At 40.3% G+C, this 20,848-nt stretch overlaps 1 protein-coding gene across 1 annotated transcript in view; it reads right to left on the bottom strand.

The window, feature by feature from the left end:
- SORCS1 (sortilin related VPS10 domain containing receptor 1) overlaps positions 1 to 20,848 on the bottom strand; it is a 302,649-nt gene that overhangs the window by 49,073 nt on the left and 232,728 nt on the right. The window contains exons 9-16 of the mRNA XM_086616954.1: positions 19,537 to 19,716; positions 14,952 to 15,098; positions 8,157 to 8,259; positions 7,604 to 7,680; positions 6,304 to 6,395; positions 5,227 to 5,334; positions 4,094 to 4,211; positions 2,275 to 2,405 (exon numbers count right to left, since the gene is read on the bottom strand). Coding sequence (XP_086473080.1) covers positions 2,275 to 2,405; positions 4,094 to 4,211; positions 5,227 to 5,334; positions 6,304 to 6,395; positions 7,604 to 7,680; positions 8,157 to 8,259; positions 14,952 to 15,098; positions 19,537 to 19,716 — 956 coding nt within the window. The remainder of the gene's footprint in view (positions 1 to 2,274; positions 2,406 to 4,093; positions 4,212 to 5,226; positions 5,335 to 6,303; positions 6,396 to 7,603; positions 7,681 to 8,156; positions 8,260 to 14,951; positions 15,099 to 19,536; positions 19,717 to 20,848) is intronic.

Raw genomic sequence — 20,848 nt, 5'->3', positions numbered from 1 at the left:
GCAAGGACGGAAAGTTACAGCACAGCAGCAGCTTTGCATTTCTTAGCACAATAAAACTGGGCTGAGAAATACAGTAGAGCCAGCAAAATTACTTTTGTTCTTGCCATCTCTTTTCTCCTTCCATCATAAACCTCCATCATCTGTTCCCTATGGCTTTTCTGTCATTCTCTCGCAAATCTATGTAAAACTATGCTCCTGACTGTATTAAGTAGGTAAATAAGTGATGAATATTGCCGGTAAATATTTCTGAACTGACTGCTTAAAGCAATGTTTCAGTCCTTTTTTCTCAGAGGCGGTGGGGAAAGAAGCTGAAATGGATAAAGTAAAAATCTGGATCTGATGACTGTAGGAATAACAAGAGAGCTCATAGAGAATTGGAGGGGATCACAACAGTCTACTCTAAACCAAAACTGATTCCACAAGAAGGATGAAGGCCCTCTTAGGTCAGGAAGGCTCTCTATCAGCCAGATCAGCACAGAGACCTGCAGTATTTTTAAGGATATTTTTCTCAGGCTACTTTTTGTGAAAGTCACCTTGTTAAGTCCTAATTCTTCCTCTTCCAACAGCTTTGAGGGGTCTTGGTGCATCTGAGCTGTGAACATCTGTTGTACATCCCCAACCATCCGAGCTTTCTCTTAGAAATTCTCTCACAACCCAGCAGACTTTTTGGAGAAAGCTTCCTTGAAGTGAAAAGAAATAAAAGCATATTTCCCCCAGCAAATGTCACCATGGTACTTTTGTTCTGTACCTAGCAACAAAGTTTTGTAGTGGCAAACCACACAATCAATTTTAATGAAATAAAAACATACATTCTCAGAGAGAGAGAAGTTCCGGAAGGAAAGCACATTTTTATCAGAAGTGTTTCATGAGTGCATGTCCCTTACGAGTGTAAGGGGTTTAACAACTAATGGATTGACTGTGAGTCAATCCCATCATTTAGTTTCGTGAGCCTGGGCACGAGCTTGGCCCAGCTTTGTACTGCACGCTCTACAGGAAAGCCAAAATCTTCAGGGAATTTCCTTCCTAATGATTTTTTTTTTTCCTGGTTGGCTTCTATCTTTTTGACATTACTAGAGATATGTCAAATGGTTGAAACTCAGGACCTTTGGGCACCTAAATGATGAACTACACACAGTACTGAGCTATCTACTCCCTAACAAAGAACTCACTGGAAGGTGAGGAAATGATCAGGAAATCATATTCAGAGAATCGGTGGCTAAGTATGCTCATAATTTTTATTATTTGGTGCAAGAAGATTTACTTTTTTTGACATATGGAAAAGCCTCCTGTGATTCTGTGATTTTATATAGAAAAATCGATGTAACTACAGTTATGGGAGGGTAAGAAGAGAAATACTGTAAATTTCCACGGTCCTGGAGTGAACTCAAACAGCAAGAAACAAAATATTTATGAGATGAACCTCTCAGGGTGCACCTTACAGATTCTGGGTTTACTTAATAACAGGACATAGATCTAGCTGGGTGAGGCAGAATGAGGGTTTACCAGCGCTGCCAAAAAGTCACCATTTCTCTTTTCTTAGATACTCAGGACTGTCTCAGACTTGGAGAAAACAGGTGATAGAGAGATTTCAATAATGCAGTTCCCTGCCATTTTTGTGCAAATTACTGTGAGTCAGCAGGAATCTTGAAATGAAACCAGAAGCTGAACATTTTATCACACCATTCATAACTCATCAATGGACTCTATTTCCCACAGCATACAGCAGAAAAGAAAAGGTTTCAGAAGGAGATTAACTCAAATCACACGTGCAATGTCTGTTGGATACTATCAAGCACGGTGGTTCAGATGTAACAAATGAACCAGGAATTCCCTAGATACTTGAGTTCCAGAAGCTGAAGGTCTACTTTGCATATGTATATATTTACCTTTACACAAGTACACATAGATATGTGCATGTATGAAGAATTTATGTTATTTTTTACGCACACTATATATGTATTACATACTGCTTTCACAGCCACCCCTGATCATTGCTGAGGTTAGATGTGCTAAATGGACCTTTTATCTTCATGCTGCACAGAGCTCAGATGTGACCTGGAAAATGATCTGTTCAGCATCAATTTTGTGGAAGCCTTAGCAGATTACAGATATCTATTCCACCTTCCTTCTTTTGACCTACCTGCACTGTCAGGGAGCAAGCTATTTGCCCACTTACATGTTTATTAATTTCTACTCTCTGCAAGCCTACAGCCTCTCTAGTGAGCTCTGTATTGGCAGGAAAGAGAGCACAGAGTTCTTGTACCCACTGCTCACCAGTCAAAGTCTGCCTCTGTGCACACGCATGGCTCTGAGGTCATACCCCCAGCATATTTTCCTTGCATGCATTTCTTCTCTGACTTGCGCTTCCTGTAGATCCTTTTTGCTCCCATGATGCAAGCTTCTCCCTGGAAACAAAACCAAAAATATGTTTCTCTGACATGCACTAAGCTATTTGCATCACCCACTTTTTCCAAGCCTGTGCAAAGGCTGCTGTGACTCAAGGGAAGAGGATGGGAAGTCAAATGCCATGTCAGTACACTGGAGCTAATTAAAGCTACTGAAGCTTTAACTGAAACTAAACAGCTTTTCCAATACACACCAAGAAATGATCTGAGGTTACTTCTGTATCTGATTCGGTTCTGAATTTGTTCTAAAGCCAATGAGCAATTGATCCAGGCCCATTTCTCATTTACAGATTAAGTTTCACAGCAACTGAAAACACGGTCTGATCCCTCTGAAATCTGAGACACAGAGCAGGTCTATTTTTCTGATCTGTTCTTTTTGGAAATAATTTTTTTCAGTAGAAACTAGTAACGTCTATATGTAAATACTTTATGGACTATGAGTTCAGGTTTTACAGGGTTTGACTTGTTTTGTGGATGTTAAAACTTCCTTGTCTTTTCATTCCTATCTTCTGCACCCCGTTAAATATCTCCATCTAGGGAACAAAGCTCAGCCTTCTAATCACAACGGAAAGCAAATCAAAAGGCAAAAGTCCACAGCAGCCTTCCTAAAAATAGTTCTGCAAGCTCCAAAGCCAACATCCTCAAAGATATACTGCAAAACCCTTGGCATTTTTGCTTATGCAAGCACAAGAAAGTAAAGAACAATATACAGTGGGGTCTCACTTTTTACCTTTTATGCTGTTAAAATCGCTGTAGGAAGGAGAAACTTTCTGTGGCTTTGATTTGCCCAAGAAACAGAAGGGCCTGAACAGCAATTGGTGTAAAATGTTGTGCCTCCTTGAATTTCAAGGAAGCTGTACTGATTTCAACATCTAAGAATCTAAGTCATAACTGGTATTTTCAGTGTGGAGTTGTGTCTTGTGTGAGCTGCTAGTCTGAGTCAAGCTACTTTCATTTCATATTCATTATTAAATTCTTGCCCAGCAAGATACATACAGAAAGACAACCTTTGATGATATAAATGGGTGTATTGCTTTAGACTTCAGTGGAGCCTGTGGTGTTTATATAACCACAGAATTTGGGCCATATTTTATTCTAACCTGATATAATACAGGCTGCTGTGTCTAACTCGGCAGAGCTGGGAAGGTGTCCCAAGGCATGTGCAGGCACTGCGCAAAGCACGTCGCCTTGCTAGACACTTAAGCAATGGTTCCAGGAACGATATAGCAGCTGCATCCAGGATGCAAGGGACAGGGCACAGGAGCCAAACGGACTGGGGAGTAAAGCGCCTGACTCCCACAGCAGAAGTATCACTGCTCAGAGAGACAGAACAAGGATGAAATCAAGTGAGTAAGAAATGATGGTGAGAGGGCGGGAACCTGGAAAAACAAGTGTGAGAGCACTAGAAGGGTCTTAAGACACTGAGTCTGAGGACACAGAAGGATGGAGGAAGAGAAAAGAGGTAAGGATGGGGAAACTGGATGAAAGATGTAAGACTGAAAGAGTTCAGGCCTCTTTCAGCAGCTGTGCTTCTGCTGTTGTTGCATCCTTCAGCTCTGGATAAGTCCAAGCTAATTGCCTGCATGGAGACTGAAACCTCTGTTTCTTCTTCATAACAAACTAATTCATTAGTGACAGAACAAGCCATTAGCTACTTCATACCAGATCCCAGCCTCCCTGCTTCTCACCTGGCTATGAAGCTGCCAAGGCCTGTAGTCCTCTTCTGCACACCTTCGATCAAAAATGGACTTGTAGTCTACTTTCACCAACTGCCACTCTGAGCGGTGGCTAAAATGTCCAAACACTCTACAGGATACAGCAGAAAGAGCATACAGTAAAAGGTAGCACCAGATGGAGTCGGGTAGTTATGGAGGTACAGTCACCCACAGATTTCCAGCAGAGATTAATTGCTTTAGGAGTGTCAGTCCTACTGATTTTTACTTGACTGACACGGTGAACATGACACTTAGGCTCCTAAATACCTACAACCTTCTTAAAGATTGCACATAGCTTTTATTCTGTGGATCAAGATCCTCCCACTTATGTCAATCCCCAAAATGACTACACAGAGAAGACTTCACATGGGGCTGGAGACATTTATACCTACAGGAATTTCACATCTCAATTATGAGCTTTGGGAATCTCTTCCTCACAAATTAAAATCAGAAGCCGAAAGCATCATTCTTCATACATGTTTATTACCTTGGAAACTAACTTTAGTTTCCAAGCCACATATTCTGTTTATTACAGGTCAGTCTATTTTTTACAGAGAGAAGCTGAATTTTTCTCTTGCTTTTGCAAATCTGATCTCAGGTAAAAAGGCACAATTTCTGGCAGAGTGAATCCAGATTTATGCACCATGCGGAACTCAGCATACCACATTGAAAATAATAATAATTTTTCATGAGTCAACCTCCAGGTAACATTTTGTCATTCATTTTTACAAAAGAATGTCTTCATTTTTCTGTCTCAGTGAAAAAAAGAAGAAAGTAGCAGCAAAAACACAGCTATAAAAATACCCTGCCATTTTTCTTTCAAATATTTATCTGTCAAGAGTAACTCTGCTTTAAATCACATTCAATTTGAGGAGTCAGGTTTCATGTTGATAAGCTAAGTGATAATGTTGTTGCAGCCTACAAGGAACCATACTGTCATTCTCTCAATCACATCACAAATAAACATTGATGATTTAGCAACAGAAAACTGCATACTCCTGGCTTCAGATAGCACTTGGTTTGGTCCCCAACCAGAAATGCTATTAAGTTATGAACAACCCTCATAAAATATTTGTGGTGCAATTCCCATCACCATGCTCACTTACGTCATGATAAGAGTTTCCTCTCCGGGTTCTCCTAAAACTCCATCTACAAACAGTGGGAGGGATGTGAAACTGTACTTGCTCCAAGATCTCCCTTCATCAAAACTTAACCTAGTGGAGAAAGCAGAATCAGTATTTTCTTTCCTTACTCTTCTCCTACCTTATCTGAGGAGACTCTCTAGTCCACTACAGCTGCTATGGAGAAGTGGGAAGAAGCTTCTGTTCTTGGATGCTGCATTTTCAGTCCTTTAAATAATTATTATAACTATTTTTTCAGGAAGCATCATAAATCAGAGCACTGATCAAGCTTGTTTGGCATCACAATATTTAAGTGGTAGAAACATAAAGTTATGTTAGAGATTGGTGCTTTAAGAGCAAGATGTAGCCTAAGGCTAGAAATTTTTAAAAATAGACAAGTGATTTTGAGTATCTTATTTTTGAGTCCCCAACATAGGACATTTTAAGGTGGTTAGATTTCTAGGGCACAAGAGCTTAAACTCTTCTGACCAGCAGTCAGGGTTTACATGAAAGCTTAGAACCACTCATCACTTCTTAAGACTCGGGTCTGTGTGTTTCAGATATTGATACGTCACTGACTGTAAATCACGCAAAACAGCACAAAACTATACTCTATCCACCACACAAACTCAAAGAGTGCTAACTTGCACTTATTGGCTTATATAACCCTGAATCTGTTAAACAAATTTCTGGTTTGTAAGTGCTATCTGTCATATAGAAGATAAGTTCATCAATAATTTTGAAAATGAAGAGTAATTTGGTAACTTAATAAGAGACAAATTCATAATCCAGATATGTATTACATAGATAACATAAATAAGAAACCAAAAGTTGTAGTAAACTGGGAAATTTATGGAATTACATGACGATACTTCACATCTGGCCAAGCTGAAACTATGTAAGCTGGAATTGCCAGGATTTCCTAGCTTTATCTGAGTTAATGTTTTCCAGTTTCTTAACTGATATTTTCTAGCTCGTACCTACAGAAAATTCTGGATGCAGCCTAACTCCTGGTATCTGAAAACAGGGACAACAGACATTTAGCATAGATGGAGTCATTACCAGAGATGTCTGATAGGCAGAGAAGTGTGTTTCATGGCAACCAGTACTCCACCTTGATCCAGGTACAGAACACTGTGCTCTTCCTCAAAGATCTAGGGAAAAAAAGCACGTTTAATTCTATTTTCCTTAGTATCAAGCAAATGTCATAGTGCTTTAAGTAAGATCATGACAGAGGACAGGTATGTGCTAAGGAAGTTACGGAATAAAGGAAGACAGTCTGTATAGAGACAGTTCCCAGGTTTTGCTTTTTATTGTTTTGCGTTTTTTTAAAAAGTTTTTCCAGGTTCTTGGAAAATGTATTCTGCCTCTGCTTGAAAGAAGGTTAGAAACATGAACTTTTGCAAGGATTGACAATTTCCCTCCTTTCGACGACAGATTTTTGTTTAAAGAATAATTTTATGTGTTTGCACGTGTTTGGCCCTACCTCACATAAGTGATGTAGACAGAAAAATGAGGGCTGGTCAAACATTGTAAAAGAATTAGATTCTTGAATATCAAATATTTGAAAAGATTATATTTTCCTCTGTCTTTTTTTCTCTTGGCTTTCTGCAAACATCTGCTCTCCAGTTTATATAGCAGCGTTTGTCAGTCTGAGAAAGTCATTCTTTCTCTCCAAGACTTGATATCCCATCCAGAAAACAGGAATAATAAAACCTCTTGTTCTGAGGATAAACACATTAAAGGGAAGCAATGCTTTGTTAATAGGTGGGGTTCCACTGAAAATTAGAAACTTGATTTAATTTCATCATCCAGTCTCTTTCCACAACTAATGGAGAGAGGTAGCTTCAGAACAAGATTAACTGAATTCTGTCTTTTTCTCAATTAAGCTAAGAGCAAGGCAAAATAATCAGTTTATATAGATGCTAAACTTTGGATAACTCAGGTGAAGTGAGTCCCACAGAGTGAGGGAAAGCAGAGTAGAGCAACTGCTGATTCTTGGGAAAGTATAATCATGGACAAAGAGAAAAATAGTTGGATGGGTACAAGGGATGTAAAACAGTAAAAGGAATCACATTATCTTCCCTTAGTATTCATATTTTAATCTGTTCTTTTTGCTACAGTTTTGCTATAACTCTGAGTAGAATTATAAAAATAATTTTCTGCTACATAAAGTCTAATGACATATTCAGTCTTTTTCTTTCAGCATCACTCTACCTCTCAGACAGGAAGCTTACCCTTTTGTAAAGATTTGCAAAACTCTACTCTGAACCAAAAGAAACAAAAAGTAAGCTACAGTTTGAATCTACTTTTATAACAATTTCCTATGATTACTATTTAAATCTCTGATTCTCTCATTTACCTGTCTCCAAGTGTTCCCAGCATCAGAAGAAACAAACATGCTGATGTCATTCTCTGATAGTTCAGTGCCTATATTACCTGTAAGATGAGTATTGATTAGTGGTGCAAGACCATAAGAAACAGTAGAATTAGTAAATCAGGGGAGTAAATCTATTTATTTACCTTTTGCAATTATAGAACTTTTAATTTCGAGAAGAGAAATGGAGAGGTGGGGGAAGGGGAAGATTTCCAGTTTGAAGAAAATTTATATAAAAGATCCAATCCATACAGCTCTATACACCTCCATATTCAAAGGAAATGCCCTGATTTGAATCTTATATTTATGGGAGTAGAGGACTAGAAGTGATCTCCTCAGTCTTGAAGGCCAGTTTCCATAAAAAAATATATGACAAGTTGAAGGTCCATAAGGACTTTCATTTGACAGCCTGCCCTCCTTCCCAATACTGGTGGTATGACAACCCACAAGCCATCCAACACCCTCCACACCCATCACAAACTCAAGATTTTGTCAGTATTTGCATGTCATACACAGGCAATCTTTAAATTTTTCATACCTGAAGCTACAATAATACTTGGGGCAGTGTCTCGGCTGGCGATGTTTCCTGAGGTGTACGGATTCTCTGAGACCTTCAGGTGAAGATGAAGTGAGCAATAGGGCTATGGAAAAAGGGGAAACAAAAGTAAAAAGCGGACACAACATGAAGTACATGCTCCTGTTTCCACAGGCTCAGAAATATACAGTGTCTTTCTGTATTATTTCCTAATTGTTGCATCCATTCACCCTTAAAAATACATGGCCACTATCCCGGTTCTCTTGCGAGAGCTTCACTATCCTTTTCTAACACAACCCATTCCCACTGGAAAACTGATTCACTAGGCTGAAATCTTCTCACAAGGACAAGATCTTTGAGGCTGTACACACAAAAGAGGCAACTAGGCTTGCAAGAGCAGGTCATGGCAAGGATTACCTAGCTCCCCTAGCTCTCTTGAGAAGCAAGCAAGGCTGCAGATACAATCAAGTGACTCTCAGCAGCAGTGCCCAAGCTATGTCTGCAACAAGCAGCAATATAACCCTATTGAAATGGTGCTGAGTCACCACTAATTAGCCATGAGAAACAACTTAATTCAGACAGTGTCATACCATTTCTTGACTCTGAGTATTTTTGACACGTGACTGTTCTGCACTGCACTAAGAAGAAATACTAGGACTGAAAAGTGTTAGTTTAAAAGTTAATATCATGCTTCATCACCCCATCTGGATGTGACCTTTGAGATTTCAATACAAATACAACCATGGAAACCTCACCTATTTGTTATTATTTTATATGTCAGGTACTCAGATAAGACAGGAATGGTACAGAATAAATCAGGTGAGTAAGAAGGTAAAACAGACAGGCAGATTTCCAAAGTTTCCCTTACAATTTTCTCCAAATCTGTAGTCTGGTAATTTCTGAAAATTTTGATAATTTTTGCCTTCTCGTGGGTTTTAATTTCAGTATTTTTTTTCTTCCAAACATCATGAAGAGTCCTTTGTGAAACATGCTAAGAGAAGGGAGGTGGAACATATTGGTAAGAAAACAGACCAAACTGAGGAAGCCATCACAGAGGAACACACAGCAAAGCTCATGCTTCAGCTTGCACGGCTCTTAAGATGAGCAGAAGAGGCTATGCAGAAGGCCTTTCAGGCTCTTAGGAGGCAGGTCTTTCTGTCTAATACCAGCTGCCTAAAGGCTAGGTCTCTAGCCCCAAAAGTTTTGGAGGCTTCCTCTGCAGAAGACCTAGCCCCATACGTCACTGGAGGAAGACCACTGATCCATCCCATCTCAAGGTAGGTGTCTATGACTGTGAAATGAAAATCTCCCTGTGGAGAATGACAGCAACAAAAGCCAGGAGGCTTTCTGGGGAAAGGTGGATGAGGGTGGTGAGGAAGGATGGGAGCTCTCACTTATGTGAGACAGTAAAAGGGGACACGGATCATGCAGAAGGGAACACAAGCTGCCAAGTGGAATGTACTAAGCAGCCTAACTCTAACTGACAGCCTTGTGAGGGCAGCCGCTGGAGCAGCCCGGGGGCTCAAGGAGGGAGTGGAAACCAAATCGAGCCGACATGCATGCAGGAAGTGGAAAAGCATTGCAAGAGCATGAATTCTTCCCTTTTACATTTTTATACATTGTGAAAATACTAAATACAGAACATATTTTTAAAACTAACATACTCCAAGTCCACTTCAGCATTTTAAAGACAGTAGCTAATGGCAGTAACTCAGCCAATTTCCCACTCTGACAGAGATTAGACCTCATTAGACTCAAATCTTCGTGCTACCAGAGGTTTTCTTTCAAATTTGTCTCATTTTACAGATATAGTACACAGAAATGGAATATATATCTCAAACGTTAAAAGGCAGGTCATCTGTCTAAGCAGAAAGACAGCATTTTTAGTGTCATGACTTCTTATTGGTTGGAGTGCAGTAATGCTTACAATGTCTAGAGACAACTGGGTATGGTGCAAAAACTAATCTCTGCGCTCTACCCAAACACCTGAAGTTATTGCCCATGACCATCTCATGTCCTTACTGTGGCAGCATGGTCTTCTCCATCCCTAATGTACACCTTCTCTATCTGTATCCTTATATAGTTCATCAATATATTTTTCCAGACTGGTTTGTCTTCCATCACACTGCTGGTCCTTTTGTGTTCCTTCTCTAGTTCCCACAGCTTAGCCCTTATACAGACATCTCAACTTTGTCTTTTAGACTTTCCATCAACTGTCTCTATCCTTCTCATTGTTACCAACGGGCTACTGAAATAATTATTTTAATGAGAATCACCAATTTTGGGTCTCCCTGTCATTGCCTAGTACCCAGCAGTGCTAGGTGCTGCGCAGACACCAAGGGAAAGACAACCATTGCCATGGAGCATTTTACAACCTAGGTAGAAGATAAAGCATGAGTGACATAGCCCATTGCTCTGCTCATTGCCATACTTGTTACAATCATGCTGGAGTTCATTACTTGCTTTCCAATATTTTCAAGCCACCACTTTTGTGCTCTCCTTTCAGGAGGCTCATCAGTCCTTACTAACATTTCCTACAAATACCTACAAACTCACTTCTTGACTGTTTTGCAAAGAACAGTCTCTGATGGTGTGACACATACAAAACAGCTATTAGTGACTGTCCCTGATCAGGAGTGGGGCAAAGTGTTATAACATAACACAAGGATGATGCTAGACATGATTCACAAGCTAGGAGTAGTCACAGTATTTGCTCACCTGCAACAGCAAGGAGCAATGAAGAGAGACAAACACTTCCAGGAGAGAGATTCAAAACATCTCACTTAGATGTTTAATTATTCTGTAGCAGATGGTGTGAATGCCCTCCCTTATGAGAAATGGGTCCTTGTCCTGATATCCTTATAATCCATATAGACAAGACAAACAAAATGTGGAAGGGAATAAACAGATGTCTGGAGAAGAGAGGCACAGAGAAAATAAATGACTTGCCCAAGGTCACACAGGAAATTGGAAACAGGCCTAAAAATTGAATCAAGATTCTCCTGAGATTCAGCCCAGTGTTTTAACCACAAGACCATCATTGAAAGCCAATTGATTAACCTTCCTAGACAGATGCCCATAACTTGCAAGGTAGAATTACTCCTCAGTTAACCACTTCACAGCACAAGATAAGTATCAAACAAAACCATCGTCTTTGGGATATAATACCTTGGCAGCTATTTTATGAAGATTAAGTGTATTCAGCGTAGAAAACAAGTGATATAAACATGAAAAATAAAACCTTGGGATTAGATAGAATGTCATTACTTTCTTCCATCCTCATTATTCAGAGTAATTTCTCAAAAAACGCAAAGAAATTCTTTGCTTTGAAGAAAACACCTGGAGCGTACTGTCAGTAGAGGGATGGTTCCATCAGGTTTGCCTTGTGTTTTCAAGCAGATTCCCTCTTAATCTCTCCTTAGCTGCTATGTACTTATTTCTGCATCAACTCTCCCTTAGTTTAGGTTTAAAGATCAGATGCACAGAGGACACAGCACTGCACTGGTAGGCTGGGGACCATCCTGTCCGTCTGGGAAAGGGGAGATTCCATTCGGTATGTCAGTGCTGTGTCCCAAGCTATTGCTAGAGACAATTATGCTGAAAACTAGAAGTGTGAAAGCCTTAGTATCTGACACAGACTAAGGATGGGAGCTAAGCTAGACGTACAATGGAGTATTAAGAATTCATTTAGCTATGCCATAAGGAGAAGCAGGATCATGCCAAGAACAGTAATATGCAGAGGGAAAAGGAGCAATTGATGTAAGGAGGTAAAACTTCTGTGATGTAGTGGTAAACAGAGCTTGGCTGAAGAGGTGAGTGGTGTTTGTGAACTATTTAAATACTACAGCTATGTCACATTGACAAGGAACAGAATTGCCTCAGAGCAGGGGACAATTCCTTTTCTCCATGCTTTTTCTCAGCAGGTCATTATGGATCCCTGACTTATTTCCAGGAACATACACCACTTCCAGTGCTTTGCTTTGAAAATTTCCCCTACCACTCTCAACTTCTGTAGTCTTTTCTCTATCATTTCTTGAATTCTTACATCCTATGTTCTACCTTCATTTTCTGCCATCATTAATTGTGAAGCTCAGATCAGATTTTTAAATAGCTTGGCTTTCTCTTGTAGGATTGTTATTTTACTTTGTGGTTTTGGGGCATTTTCTGTACCTCCTTTTCTTTTGCAGGCAGCCTGCCTATGCCTGTAAAAGATCTAACACAAGTCAGTTTAGCTCAGATTTGATCTATTTGCTTCCTTGAAAATTTGCAAGTCAAGCACCTGAGACTCTGTATGATCCCGGCTCTGCTACCATTCTGGTAGCTTGTGACAACCTAAGCATGAAGGAGGCAGACAGGCTCAGGCAATGAAAGAGGCTTCTTGTCTATTTTACGTCATGTTAAGTGAAGAGGAAAAATAAACATGGCTAAACATTCCTCTGGCCTCATCACAGGAAGGGCTAAGTTCCTTTGTGTTCTTCTGGAAGGACAAAGGCTGAGCTCCGTGGTTTAAGTCCATGGAGGATTTGTCCCTTACCACCCTGAAATCACAGATCGATTTCTACAGATGCCCACGGAGCTGGGATGTCTACCCCAGCCCATGTGACAAAGCATTTAAGAAGTGGCTGCTTTCCTGAGAAAACAGGATGACAAGCCTATATCGAGCTTGCGCAGGTGGAAGCAATTCTCAGGGCAGCTGCATGGTTGCATAGAGAGCAAAATAAAAATGAACAAGTGTTTAAATAGTGGTTTGTGCACCTGAGAACTACAAGGATATAAATGCAATCCACGGAGAACCAAGAGCTTCTCTGAGTCAGTTCTCACTGTGTCCCTACAAGTGCCCACAGTTCTGTCTTTGCTCATGATCCCTTGCCTGGCTTGTTCAAGTTTATCACCCTCAAGGGAATTCCAGTATGTCCAGGTATATCTGGTCTATTTTTAAATGAAATTAATTGTGTTCCCAGGTGCTCACGAGTGTAGCAGCAGATACAGTATGGACAGAAAGGTTTAAGGGAGCCATAATCCCCCTTCTCCACAAGAACCATTCAGTCCTGGTTTATACGCGGTCATATAACCACCTCCACTGTACAGCAGATAACTACGGTGGCAGCATACCTTGTACATAAAACACACAGTTCCTCCAAACCACCCTTTGATAAGGACTCTGCAGAGCAGTACCTCTGGCTCATTTATAACCACAATGGCAAGTCAGACCTCTCTTGATCAGTGTGCAACAATACCAAGACAGATGCTTTCTCGGAAATCAAAACTTTAAATTTATGGGAAAAGAAATTACTTTATTTCACTTGCCTGCATGGTTTTTATTTCTTCTGCCTTGCCCGCCCCCCAAAACATTACACTACCATATCATATAATAAAACTCTTGGGTTTCTGACAAAATTGGTCATAATTAAAAAGTCGAGGTGCATTTTTTTGTCAAATATATTCACTTGAGTTAAAACTAGATTACAATCTATTTGAAACACAAAGACTTCTAAACATAGCCCCTTACAAAACTTCAATTGCTTTATGTCTGCAAAGTTTTCTGAATGTCACCTTTTTGGTTTTCATCTTCTAGAAAGATTTAATTTTAAAATGCCCTTAGTTACAACTTTTAAAAACTTCGAAGAAGAAAACAAACATAAAAAAAAATTTGTCATGCTCTGAAGTAACTCTTCCATTTGACCCCTAGTCCTCCCTATTTATTTTTTACAAACTGGAAAGAAAATGAAAGGCTTGCATTTTGGCTCAATCAGAAAATCAATTATTTGAACAGCTTCAAATATCAGGTTATTTATTCTTTGCTCTTGCAATAATGCATGGGGTTCAGTTAAGAGATTAGTGTAGCATTCAGCTACATACCACAATGAACAAAACGTAATGCTGATTCGGATTCTAGCAAACTTATAGCCTCAAAACGAGAAACAACTTTTTCTTTTTAATTCAGATGGAAAATAACATGCAGGTACAGGACAGCAGGAAGAAAATCAGTGTAAGTAGTGCCCCTGATTTTGCCTGGAACCATGTTAGAATTTGTGTCATATTCTACTGGGAATTCCAAAGGCTGGGGTTCTGAGTATTATCCCATTACTGTGTATAGATTATATCAGCTGAAAAACATGTTGAGATCAGTCTAAGGTTTTTAATTTGACAGAGATCTCCAATTCTATTCACATTGCTTATACATCACTTTCACTCTTGGAAATCGTTTGCATATAATGATGATTAAAGACTTATCTGTACATTGGTCTATATCAACAAGTACAGAGACAGGTGGAAATACACCCAACACATAGCTATACATATATTTGGATGAACATGTCGATTCTCATTTCTGAGCTCAAAGAGAAAATGATAAATATTAATATTGTCAACAGAGCAGGCTGAAAGAAATCAGAGCTCTCCTTTCCTTTGAGCCTGTCTCAAGTTATTAGAGCCTAGAAAGCTCCTGAGCTACAACAGCTCACTCCTCCCATCTAGTGTCCAGAGAAACAACTGCGCAAACGGCGTCCAGCTTCACCTGCTGTTCAGAGGGAGACCATCAGTTGTGCAGAATGAAGCTGATCTACGATGCTCCCTTTTGTTCCAGAGTCACATTAAATTAAGCTAAATTAAAATGCCAGCTCTTGCAATACCACCTGGCAGCCCAAGCCTGACGTACTTCACTTTTAATATTCAGTATTCTCTCAATGAGATACACTGCATGGAGAGAGGAGTTGCCCTCTCCTTCTTGTGTTATCTGGTAGGAAGGGATTGTTCTGGGATGTTACCACCCACCAAGTTCCACCCCCAGGTACTTACTAGGAGACAGTGAACGGGGTTTCCTCTCAGATCAGTGTCCGGAGCCTGCAACAAACTCCAGTCTCTCCCCTTGTTGTAGGTGATGAAAGTTTTCACTTGGTTGTCAATCTTCTTGTTAGCCAAGAACATTCCCTTTATCCCTGCTACCTAGGAAAAATTGACATGGCTGAAAAATAGATCAAGCCGATGCAGGTTCTGTGCATGTGTCTCTTGCCCTGCCAAACTCAACAAGGATGTGGTGGCTGTGTCAGTGTGGTACATGTCAGGGCAAGAATTGCCAAGGAGCATCAAAGGAAGGCAAACTGACGTTCTGGGGACAAGATAAGACCATCAGAGGTGGAAAGGTGGCAAATGGAAAATAAAACTTGTATTTCAGAATCAGCATGGGAACTTGGTAGGATGTCAATAGCATTATCTGTAAAGTGACAGTCCCTTAACTGTGCAGGCGTCCTTTCCCCTGAAAGATGAAATATGTACAGGGCATTTATTCGTCTCTTGCACTGCAGTAGCAGGAAACAGCAGCAATTTGGGCCTTGCAAAGAAAATGGCAACACACACAAACTTGCAGTTCAGTGCTTCTATTCTTATACAACCTGCTTAAGACATTTCATATAAAGATTCCAATGTATTTCATAATTATCGGCATTTCAACAGGACAACTTGGGGCACAGAAGTATTTTTATTACATTTTGTATTTTGACAAAACCAAAGCACTGGTGATTCAAGCAAGGCCACTCAGAATGCTAGTTATAAAGCTAACAATAAGATTCTCATCCTTTTATTTTTTCCTGGTGTTTTACCCAACAGCTTTACTCCACGGACCTGCTGGAGGATTTTGTGATGCTAACAGACTCACATTGGAACCAAGCCCAAAAGTGTCTTAGTGGAGAGAAAAAAAAAGTCAGGCTCAAACCACACTGCAGAATGTTCCTATCTTCTCAGCACACCAAAAATCAATAGTGCAATAGCTGCTGCAGTTTGCGAATGAATTTGTTAGGCTGTCATTCTGCAATCTGAGTGCTGCAATAAAAAGGGAAGTAAAATTGGAAGGAGGAGTGGAAAAGTGAGAAACTTTTGGTTTCTAGCAAGTCTGTTCAGTCATTCACCTCATCTCTTCTTATGACGCAGAACTAGTACACAATCATTCATCAAGATTTTTATTCATACAGATTATTACTTAAATGCCATCATGTGGCAAATGGTTACACAGCAGATTCAGAGTTTGTTCCAGCTCAACTGATTTAGTTATGTGGCTGGATTTGGATGCTACAGTTCCCAGTGAGTAGGACGTTACTGCACCTTTAGTCACATGCTGTGGGACTACAAGTGTACAGTGCATTGGTACAGTACATTGCTGCACTTAGTCATTCCGAATAGCACTTTTCCCCTTGAGCAATGTCACTGAATTTTATTTGAAGTTACATAAACATTTAGATGTGTGACTTGCTATAACAGGTAATACACTTTCAACTAAGTAGTTAACTAATTATTTATTTTTTTTATATATATAGGCATAAAAAGACAGTATTTCCAATGTCCTAGCTGGATTGTTTGGTACCACCCAACTAAGTATTCAGGATTTCTTTGTTTCAGTAGAAAGGCACTCTGATAAGACAAGGCTACTCTGTCTTCCAGTGATACTGCATGAATAGACAGAGCTGGAAAAATAACATAGTTCTGCCTTTACTACCAGAGGCCAGAGCCTATAGCTCCATTTGTACTTTTCTTTGTTGTTGTCCTGAAATAGTTGTATTATATAGTCCCTGTGAAACGCTGACCATAAATCATTAAAGAGCATTTTATGTATCAGGTGATAAACGTGTTCTGAAATCCTGTGAATTTTTCTTTTTATGATTCTAGTCATGGGCTGGGACTCAGAATTCTTTCCAGAGAAAGTAAAGCATAAGTTATACTGTCGGTCTTGGACAGCTTTATCCTAAAAAAAGACCGCACACACCATACATGCTTGTGTGCTTTCAGTAGGAGGAGATACACCTGTTGCATACATACAACCATGACACACACAATGATCTGTTCATCCCTACTGTTCATACAATCATAAGAGAGAAAGATTCGTGCAAGTAAGTGCATGAGCACCAGCGTCCAGAGAGGAAAGCACTCCACCAGCTCCCACACAGGCTTTGTAGATAGTCCTCGCTGCCCCAAACACATTGTGTGCAGATGTAAACGCTGTCTACAATTTTAGTGGAAGATTCACGCAAGACACTCAAACACACAGCTCAAAACACATTCTTCATTCCCCATCACCAATTTCATACGTCAAACATATACCTCCCATCGAAGATACCTTCCCATTGAAAAGTAGGTCCCAGAGCGATAGGCATATATACTATAGCTATAGACACATCTCACAGCCTGTTGTCACTTCAGGCATAGATGCCCACAGGCAGGATTGTCTTCCTATGGATCAGTCCAACTATAGAACCAAGCAGAGCCATACCACATCATTGGAGAGGTACAGGAACTAGAAAGGGCACTTAGACCCAATAGCCGGTGGTTCTTGCTCTTCTCTAGCTCTAGGAGACTGTCCCTAGGACAGCCCCTTTAAGACTGCAGACCCACTGAATACTGAATCCAGTGTGCTACTGACGAAGTGGCACTGAAAGGTAGAAGACCTATTCTTACATCCTGCTCTGTCCAACATGCAGAAGGGGGAACAGTGTCCCTCTAGGAATGGTGTCTTCATCCTCTACAAGGCCCAGCAGCAGAAGAGCCCACACACTGAAATAACAACCTCCAAGTAAAAGGCTCCTGATGACTTAGAAGAGAAGGGAGAACATGATGAGGCACTATGAAAGAATTTCTCTTTTGTCTTCATGCTCAATGCAATTCCTTGTTAAGCAGCATTGATCAGATTTATCCTTGATATAGAATCAGTTTAGGAATCTACACACACACACACATTCACTACAACGCAACCAGATGAATCTACTTCTGACACCTGACAAACATGCATGCAGACACATACACGTTTAATAGATCTTTTTCTGACATCTTCTCAAATAATTGTGCTTATATATATAATAATATAATATACTGCTGTCACCACAGAAGGACTTATTTTGCAATCTCTCCACTTCAATTTATTTACAGATTTTTTTCTTCTCTCATCTTCATCTCCATTTACCCCTAGAGCATTCATCATTTGCAACAACTCTACTGGGAGAATCAAGCTGGCTGGCTTTCTCTTCTCTTCTCTTCCTGCTAGAACATCAAATTGAAAGGAAGATTTGTGCCAGGTTCAGTGCCAGCCAATATTCTTTCTATCTAGATAATCAGCAGATATGATGCTACAAGTCTGATTCCATCAATTTCAATCCAGGTTACTGTGTGGTGTCAGCTTAATAAAACAAAACAAAGGCTTTTCTTTCCCCCTGGGATGTAGGACACCTTTACATAATGCAGTGAAACTGCTTCTTGAGCTGACAGTAATAAGAGGCAGCAGTCTTCCATGGGCTGCCAGCATCGTAGAGAGATTAACAGTAAAAATCTCCAAATGACTGAAACGCCAGTGCCCATCCTCCCACAGTTCATCTGCATTTGTGTATGACACTTGGACTCTCTGTTTGGACAGTGCAAGATGGTTTCCAAGTAAAGGGCAGCTGAAGGTAAACTATATGGCAGAGCTAATATTCAGATGGTGATGGGGAAATATGGGAAGCATCTTCATTTTCAAAGGAACTTGGATCTAGTTCATGGCCTTTATTCTAAATGATCAGAAAATCCCCTGGAAGAGACCTGAAAAGAGAAGCTGACCCTCAAAGCAGCAGCTGAGGACTGAATTTCTTCTTAGCTTAGTGGTGTTTCCAGAGAAAAACAAGCAGCAGAGCAAGAGAAGTACAAGGGCACATTAAAAGTCCTATTCTTAGGATCAGTTGTCATAGAAGACAATGTAAATTTGCCTTCTTATAGGCAAGCTTAGGCAGACTGTACTTCTCCGGAAAAGGCTCAGGGGTAAAGGGACATCAAGATGAGGTAGGAGAGTTTCCATGTTCATGGGATGGGCCAAGAGGGCCTATCTAAAATCATTTCAGTTCCCAGAATAGTCCAAGCTGAGGAAGGTGACAAAGATGACTGAAAACTGCTGTCTCTGTTTACTGCTAAAACAAGAGATTAGGCTGTCAAAAATGCAACAAAGATTGGAGAATGATGCTATTTACAGCACTGATAGCTTTCAGAGCTAGGCTGGATCAATGTGGGTCAGCAGGGTTTTGGATGAGAAAAGATCTCCTGTTAGGGACTGTTTCACTACATCTTCTGATACATATCTACCTATGTGTGAAAGTGCCATGAATTCTTCCTCACCTGAGAACCTACGAGACAGTGAAGCAGTGAATCTGTTCATAATATTAGGCTGGGCCTCAATTCAACATCTATGTGAAACCTGACCTTGAAACTCCGCTGATTGCACTGAGGTCCTTATGTAAAAGGAGAGTAAAACTATGTGTTTATTCACTTTTTGTCTCTGCTCTGCATATAATGAGACTGATGTGCAAGAAGGAAATGGTACTGGCATCGCGTGAGCTCCTGAGATACGAGTGACATGTCTGGAGTCATGACATACCTCATAGAGGTCAATCATCACATTCCCCTCCAGCCCTTGACTGCTCTTGACATTTTCCAAGGCCAGGGTGAAGTACACCCCTCGGGTGTCGGAGATATACAGATTGTACGTGTCGTTCTGGTTCCACTCTTGTACAGCTGCAAACACCTGATTCTCATCTGTGCTGATAACATGCATGTCCTGGGGAAAGAAAAGAGAGGAAGGTTATTAGAGGGAGCTCTGCTCTGTCACATCCAAGAGCACCAAAGTAACTGTGGAGGAGCAAGGGATATATTCAGGCCAGAGTTTAAACGGGAACTATAGACACTCCTGTAAGCAGATAATTCCATCCAGGAATATTTTACACCAGCTTTCTTCTGCCAATTTTCAAAGCAGTAATTAACTGATGAGGTGTTAATTGAACATTTACATTGGCAGTACAGTGTTACACAGTAGCACTTTCCCCCCCTACCAACACTTTCATTTCAAAGAGGACTTTGTTTGCGGTAATGAATTGTTTATTTGTGGTTGTGGTTTTTGTTTTTGGTTTTGGTTTTTTTTGGCACCTGAGTGATTCCACTGGTGATTGTGGAATCACAGATATTAAAAACGTGGGGTTTTTTTAAAAGAAGAAAAAAGCAGCAGCTGAAACATTTGGTTCTTGCCTAGCATTCATAAACCAAGTGTACTTGGGAACGGATACAAAGAAGATCTAATGGGTTAACGTCTGCAGCTAGTGCTGCTGTTATTTATTATTTCTAACGACAGTGCTGACTAGAAGCCAAGGCCCTGGACTACTGTGCTAAACACCCCTCCAAGAAATATAACAGAAAGACAGCTCTAACCCTCACTAGATGTAAAGAGCAGAATTGTAGTTAGACCACTAGTGTTATGAGTGCTGTTTTGTTCTACTCTGTTCTGTGTGATACAGCAGGTAGGAAGCAATGAAAAGATTGCATAATTAAAGAAAAACCAGAAATTATTAAACCTGATTCCCTGTTTGAATACCTGGAGAAATGATTACCCAGTGGAAAAAGCCACTGAGAGAGATTGTTATAATGAAATTCCCAGACTCTATCTTGCCCAGCACAAGCATCCTGAGTTCTTCGGTGCCATAAAAGCCTGTGGAGGTAGGAAAGGAAATGCAGATTTCTTAGCACCAGGTGATTCCCAGAAGATTCAGCTGTTCTGTCTGTTTTGGGCAGATATCCCAAAGTTATTCTGCTTCCACGAACCTCAGCCAGGGCTTTCTATATGCAAAACTGGGAACTTTATCAGAAAATATACTCTTTGGAAGCTGATGCCACTTCTTCCTTCTGTTAATAATAGTCAC

This window comes from Tauraco erythrolophus, chromosome 9, assembly GCF_009769465.1.
Source record: "Tauraco erythrolophus isolate bTauEry1 chromosome 9, bTauEry1.pri, whole genome shotgun sequence".
Taxonomy (NCBI): Eukaryota; Metazoa; Chordata; class Aves; order Musophagiformes; family Musophagidae; genus Tauraco; species Tauraco erythrolophus.
The sequence above is the reverse complement of the archived record's forward strand: the minus strand, read 5'-3'. Positions and strand labels throughout refer to the sequence as shown.